The sequence below is a fragment of the Varanus komodoensis genome, unplaced genomic scaffold (assembly GCF_004798865.1).
Source record: "Varanus komodoensis strain SLA01 unplaced genomic scaffold, ASM479886v1 scaffold32, whole genome shotgun sequence".
Classification (NCBI taxonomy): Eukaryota; Metazoa; Chordata; class Lepidosauria; order Squamata; family Varanidae; genus Varanus; species Varanus komodoensis.
The window spans coordinates 12,408,576-12,415,234 of record NW_025335798.1 but is presented as its reverse complement, the minus strand read 5'-3'; the positions used below and the strand labels follow the sequence as shown (position 1 = coordinate 12,415,234).

Below are 6,659 nucleotides of genomic sequence, written 5' to 3'. Positions count from 1 at the left end.
CTTCATTCTGTTCACACAGTAGCCAACGAATTGGCCATGGGATCCTCACAGGCAGGGCATGAATTCAGTGGCTCCCTCCTGCCCAAGTTTTCCAGCCTGCGCCCACACAGAACCCCTTCCAACCAGTAGCAAAAGAGAATAGTTGTTCTCTATCGGAATCTCTCCAACTTGAAATGGAACCAATAAGCAGTTCAGAGAGTAGGTGAAGCTGAAGGTGCCACTGATGCTTCAGCAAAAGAGAATTAAGCTGTTCGTTTAAGATTTATCAGCTCCCTGTGAATATATATATCCTGAAAACAGTGTGCTCTATCGTGTAGTCACTGTTTGTTAAGTACAAGCAGACATTGCTAAGAAGCATATGCTTTAATCTTTACATTTTTATGAATATTTCAATAAAATTATTTCTGCATAAAGTTTTGAATGTTATTGAATATAACATTTTAATTGTATTGTATTGTTAATTTAATTTTTCACTGAGCAGGATTTCATCTCAAATATCTTGTACCTACTGGGAAACATTTTTATATTGCACATAGAATTGATATAAATTACATTTTTAGTTCTGTTTACTAAATGAGACATTTTGTGTACTTAATTAGGGATAATGTGTGTTGGGAAGTAAAAATGAGTTGAGCAAACATGCTAATTCAGATAACATCATTTAGTTAGGGCATTGGAAATTTTTGTTCACATAACCCATGGTCTGTTTTAAAGTTATGCATGAATTGTTTAACTCTCACATAACCCACAGTAGCCAGGCTCACACCATGTGCCGCTGCTGAAGCAGGGGTTGGATCTGCATTCTGGTGTCTGCAGGTGCTGCAGCTTGCCATTCTTTAAATAACCCAGGATGAGCCATGGTGTGTAACCTGAACTTGGTGGATGGGTTATAAGAGGGTTGCTTAATCTTTACATAGCTCTGGTCTCTGAGTTCTCACAACCTGAAAATCTCCTAGTGGGGGTTGTATATTCAAAATTGTAGTCACACAGGGACACTGCAGCCTTTCTGTGAGCAACCCATGCTGGGCTGTTGTATCATGCATACTGTCCCATTGCGATGTTATTAGGCCAGTTTTCTCCCATGTAGGATCAACAGTGTTATCAACAACTCTGCGTCAGGAGCTGGGTTCCCACCTTCAAACAACAGTCAATTCTTTGGCAAAAAGCACTTCATTTCCACCATACAGCCAGCAAACACACACACACACACACACACACACACACACACGTGTAGAGAGAGAGTATATATGTTTCATTTATACCCTGTCCTATCGCTTCAAACACTCAGGATGGTTTACAGGATATAAAAATACAACAAATATAAAACTACTATATAAAACATTAATTATTAAAACAATATAAAACACATCACTACAGAAAATGCAACTGTGAAAAGGGCCAATAGAAGAAGAGTCTTTGAGCATGCTCAGAGTAGTTTGTTGAACCCAAGCTAGAAACTATTCCCAAGAACCCTCCTTTTCAGTAACCCTGAGCCCCACCCCTCTGGAGTCTTCCTCTTAGATCTATGCAGGCCCTCGAGTTGGCTCCCCTTTCTCTCCCAGTGCCATGACATGCGGTCAGGGATCAGGCCAGACTCCTCTCCCATGCCCCCTCCCTGCACTCCCCACCCCTGTCAGTTCCCGGGGTCTGCCTGAGCACCTGGAGACAGTGACCTTGAGAGAAGCGCTCCTTCCTCCACCTTCTGTGTTTGCAGACTGCATTTCCCAGGCCTCATCTGAAGAGCTTGTGCCACCCTGGCCCTGGAAAGTGTGCCAAGAACTGCCTCTTTCATTCCCAACACTGTGAGTGTGACGACAGTGTGACTCTGTTTTCTCACTAGATCAGGTGAAGGAAAGCAATGAAGTTTCTTCTGCACGTACCTCAGCAGCTCTGCAGGCACTCACCTGAGCATCATAGCTGACCTTGAGCGCTATCCCTGGTGGTTTATCTTTGTCGTTATGGCAGCACTGTCTGGCTACAGCTTTAATGTGAAAAATAGGCTCTTTCTGCCCAGGAGCAGCACCAGCATGAGGACTGATGGGCATATACAGGAACTCTTTCATGAAGAAGCACAACAGGTATGCTGAGAAGGTTCTTTGCCATTGAGTTTTGCCTTCTAAAACACTGCAAGGTAGTTGGAACAATGTAATGGAGAGAGCTCAGGTTGCTTGCTCATTCGTTGGTTTTAAGTGTGAACTTATAAATTGAACAGTTCCTCTGACACTGGTGCAAATTTGTTTTTAGTTTTCTGAATACAGACCAATCACAATATATTATCTTTATAAAGTGTACAATCTCACCAGGAGCAAAAGCAGGGAGTGCGATTTGCAGAAAAATGGATTTACTATGAGGCTATTCATTTTTATTTTTATTTGGTGGCAGTGTGGGGTAAGAGACAGAGCCTTTGCCATGTCCAGAGTTTCATAAAATTCCGTGAAATGTAGTTTCTGAGTAGGGTTTGGAAGTCTAGAGTTTGTAACAACCACAGTGGAATTTGGGAAGTATGACTATCCTACATAAAACCATGCTTCTTGTTCCCTGAAATAAAGTATTTTGGGTCAAGAACAGGGCAGGTTCTGTCATCCTTAGTATAAGTTACGTTTCTCTTTGTTTTCAAAACATACTTTTGTTTCTCTTTGGTATTATGCCTAGAAATTAACTGGCACGTTCTACTTTCTTTTAGAGTTCCCAGATGCACAACAAGCCATGGTGGAAGATAGATCTCTTTGTTTGGGAACCTGTCCTCTTTGGAACATGGGATGGAGTCTTTACCTCTTGCATGATCAACATCTTTGGAGTTGTTCTCTTTCTGAGGACAGGGTGGCTGGTAGTAAGTATGGGTGACTAAGTAACACTTAACTCTGCTGCTGCTTGTTTTGCTTAAGGTGATTTTAGGTCTATTCTTTTAACAACTAATTTATATGGAATTGTGGCTGTTACATGCCATCAAGTCATCTCTGATTTATGGTAACCCCATGAATGGATGCACTCCAGATTGTTCTGTCCTAAACAGACATGCTCAGATCTTGTAAACTCAAGGCTGTGGCTTCCTTTATAGAATTGATCCATCTCATGTTTGACCTGCCCCTTCCTCTTCTGCTTTGTACTTTCCTTGGCATTTTTGTCTTCTGCAGTGAGTCTTGCCTTCTCATCAACCTCAGTTTAATCATTTTCACTTCCAGGGCAAGTTCTGGCTTATGCATCAAGACAATCAAGCGCTGAGGCATTCCCATTTCTTTCAGGACATCCATAGCAGCTCATGAGCCAAACAGGCAAAGGCTTTGTCATAATCAATAAAGCACAGAATGTTCTACTTTTGAAATTCTTTGTGGTCAGCATATATTTGCAATACATTCTCAGCTGCCTCTTCCTTTTAAGAATCGCATTTGAATGCCAGGCATTTCTTGCTCCATATGTGGTAAAATTCTTTGATGCAACACCTTGTGCATCCCTTTGCTTGCTTGGGAAATGAGTGCAATGCCCCTGTAGTTGCTGCTTTCCTTAGCATTTCCTTTTTTGTGGATTGTAATGTGTGCTGACTTTTCCAGTCTGGGGGCCACTGTTCTGTGTTCCATATTTTTGGCATATTCTTTTTAGGGTTTGGACAGATTCAGTCTCTGCATCTTAGGATAGTTGTTTTGGTACTCCAGCTACTCTGGATACAGTATTTTGTCCAAGCTCTTTCAGAACAGCTTCCATGTCACGACTTCATTTTCTAATATTGCAGGCTGTTTTTCGTAGGATTCTTTTCTGAAGGTGTCTGCTATCCTTTTATCTCCTTTGTATGATGCTTTTGTGTAGTGTTTTCACATTCTTTGTATTTTATCCTGGTCAGATAGCATGGAATTGAATTTACCTTTGGTTTCTTGGATCTTCTGGAAGAGCTTTCTTGTTTTTCCTCTTTTGCTGTTCTTTCTCTTTCTCTGGTCATTGAAATTGTTTTTGTCTCTGCATGATAGTTGCTGAAAAGTTACATTCAGGATTCTGATCCTATTTCTGTTACACTTTGTTTTTGCTTCTCACTTGGCCTTAGCAAGTGTGAGTGTTTCCTTCAACATCCTTTTGAGTTTTCCTTTTCCCTACAGGAATTGCCATTTTGCAGTCTTCCCTAATACTACCACTAGTTTTAATCTACAATTCTTCTGGTTCATGGTTAACTGAATTCAGTATTGTGAATGCAGTTGACCAGCACTTGTGAAAAGGATCTTGGGGTGCTGGTCAACTGCAGGCTAAACATGAGTCAGCAGTGTGTGACGCGGCAGTGGAGAGTGAACGTGATCCTTGGTTTATAGCCAGAAGCATAGCTTCTAGATTGAGAAAAGTATTACTGTCACTCTATACGACTCTGGTGCACCTGCAGTTGGAGTATTGTGTTCACTTCTGGGCCCCACATTACAAGAGGGATATAGCAAGGTTGGAATCGGTGCAGCGAAGGGCCACAAGGTTTGCAGGGTAAGCCATATGAGGAGAGACTGAGGGAACTGGCTTTTTTCAGCCTTGAGAAAAGGAGATTCAGAGGGGACCTGTTAGTGACATACAGATACGTGTGAGGGTGTCACGCGGAGGTAGGTCATGACCTGTTTTCCCCTGCAGATGAGAGCAGGACTCGTTCCAATGAAGCAAAGCTCAGGGAACCAAGATTCGAGTTGGATGCCAGGAAGTACTTCCTGATGGTTAGGACCCCAAGGGCATGGAATGGGCTTCCATGGGAGGTGGTTGAAGGCCTATCAGTGAGGGTGTTTAAGGATAAGCTGGACATAAACATGGTAGACATGTCATGAGCGGAGTTGGCTGGAGGTAGGGGACAGCCTAGATGTTAGTGATTTCCACGTGGATCCTGCTTAAAAAACTAGATTTATGCTTCAATACCTGTTGATAGAACATAGACTGGAATAATGGTTATGTTGATAGGTTTCCCAAAAAATCTGATTGACATTATTTGGTCATAGCCTTTTACTGTCTGTACTACTTCTTGCCTCTGTATTAGAGCCGTTTGGTTTCTTCTGAGTTGTCACTTCCAAAGAAAATATTTTGTGTTTGTCTGATTGCAAATGTCCTATTCCAGTCCATATAGTTCATTCACACCATGTACTGCAATAGTTAACCATTCCATTTTTTGCTTTAAGATTCAAGTTAGTCTTTATTCATATTTCTCATGTTCCACTTTGCAATTGTTTGTGTTGTGCAGCATTACACTTCCACCTCTGTTCATACAATGTGCTAGACTTCCTTTGGTTTTAATCTAGTTGCAGCACTAGCAATCGTGCTATTCATATTTGTCTTCTGGCCCTATTTTCTTTTGGATTTGCTTTACTATAGGTTGGCAAGGTAAGAAATATTCAGAAGTGTTTTACCATTGTCTTTTTCTGCACAATATTAACAAGAGAAAGCTTGAGTGTCACTGCCATTGTCTGGGAAGCATCCTTTGCCAGCGTCTTCTGTGCTGACCAGTAGCTGCCCTTTCTCTGCCACTATAATCTACATTGATAAAGATTACCATCTTTCTTTTGCACTGTGACATTTACTCAAGCAAATACTTGCACAATGTGTCTGACAATGTCCTTAATAGAGCTCTGCATAGCTTGTACCTTGTATTCATTTTCAGTTTTGGTTTATTTGTTTCTTAAGCCTCATGCTTACAAAATACCATGAAAAGTGTGAAATAGACAAGAACATTGGCAGACAGCCTAGTTCAACAACCTAAGTAAGACTGCAGTGGGAGTAAATAAATGTGTTAACATTTTGCCCTGTATTTTTTGCCCAAAGGACAAAAAATTTGCATGTTTTATACCAAAATATTATGGCATCAGCGTTTTGCCCTGCAGGCAAAGTTGACTGTATTTTCTGATCTGAATCACCTGAAGCCATTCATATTATATGCACCCTTTTTGTGCCACTAGCCTTTCCTTGGACCACAGTCTAGTATGGTTTGCACAAACTCATTTTCTGGAGGGTCAGGTGGGGCAGCTCTGCATGCCAGTAAGATAATTTGACTAGATTACCTTTTGGTCCTTCTATTTCATGATGGAAGGTGGGGTGGTGGTAATTAGGGAGAAAACAACTTGCATAGTATAAGCTGCTTCAGGAGCATTTCATACCTTGCCAGTGGTATAAATGGTTCTACCAATCCCATTACTACCAGTTTTGAGCATGTAGTTTTGCACTGACAGAGCTAATTGCTTTGGTGGCCAATATGCAGTTCCAAAGATATTTCTAGGCAGACAGCTAATGCTGCCCATTAAAAGGAGTTGTACAGCGATTCCATCTTTCCTGCATTATTGGTGTAGGTGCTTGTTAAAAAGACTGAAGTGGTGAGAAAACATAGGAAGGCTGCAAAGAAAAGCAGAACATTGTCTGGACAGCCCATAATGTTTCGTGAATGAGGGAGGGCAAGTGTGCAGTAATAGGCTGGCCTGGAGCACTTCCAGTTGCACCTCTGTCAAGTGCTGGACTGTCATGAAGATAGTTGTTGCCAAGGTAGCAGGCATGGCCTGTGTAATACTCTGATTTGACGCACTGTGCACACACCACATTGCAAGGCAAGGCATTCCATTAGTGTGGTGGCCTGAGCCCTCCTCCTGGACTCTGCTTCTAGCACTTTTCCCTTGAAGGTCCTGGTGAAATCACAGGGACAGGGGGAACTGGGTCTCTTCAGCCTG

General features: G+C 41.8%; 1 protein-coding gene across 1 annotated transcript in view; it reads left to right on the top strand.

Annotated features, from left to right (window-relative positions):
• The first annotated feature begins 1,978 nt into the window (after nucleotides 1-1,978).
• SLC12A8 (solute carrier family 12 member 8) overlaps nucleotides 1,979-6,659 on the top strand; it is a 66,609-nt gene continuing 61,928 nt past the window's right edge. The window contains exons 1-2 of the mRNA XM_044438293.1: nucleotides 1,979-2,078; nucleotides 2,684-2,830. Coding sequence (XP_044294228.1) covers nucleotides 2,028-2,078; nucleotides 2,684-2,830 — 198 coding nt within the window. The 5' untranslated portion in view covers nucleotides 1,979-2,027. The remainder of the gene's footprint in view (nucleotides 2,079-2,683; nucleotides 2,831-6,659) is intronic.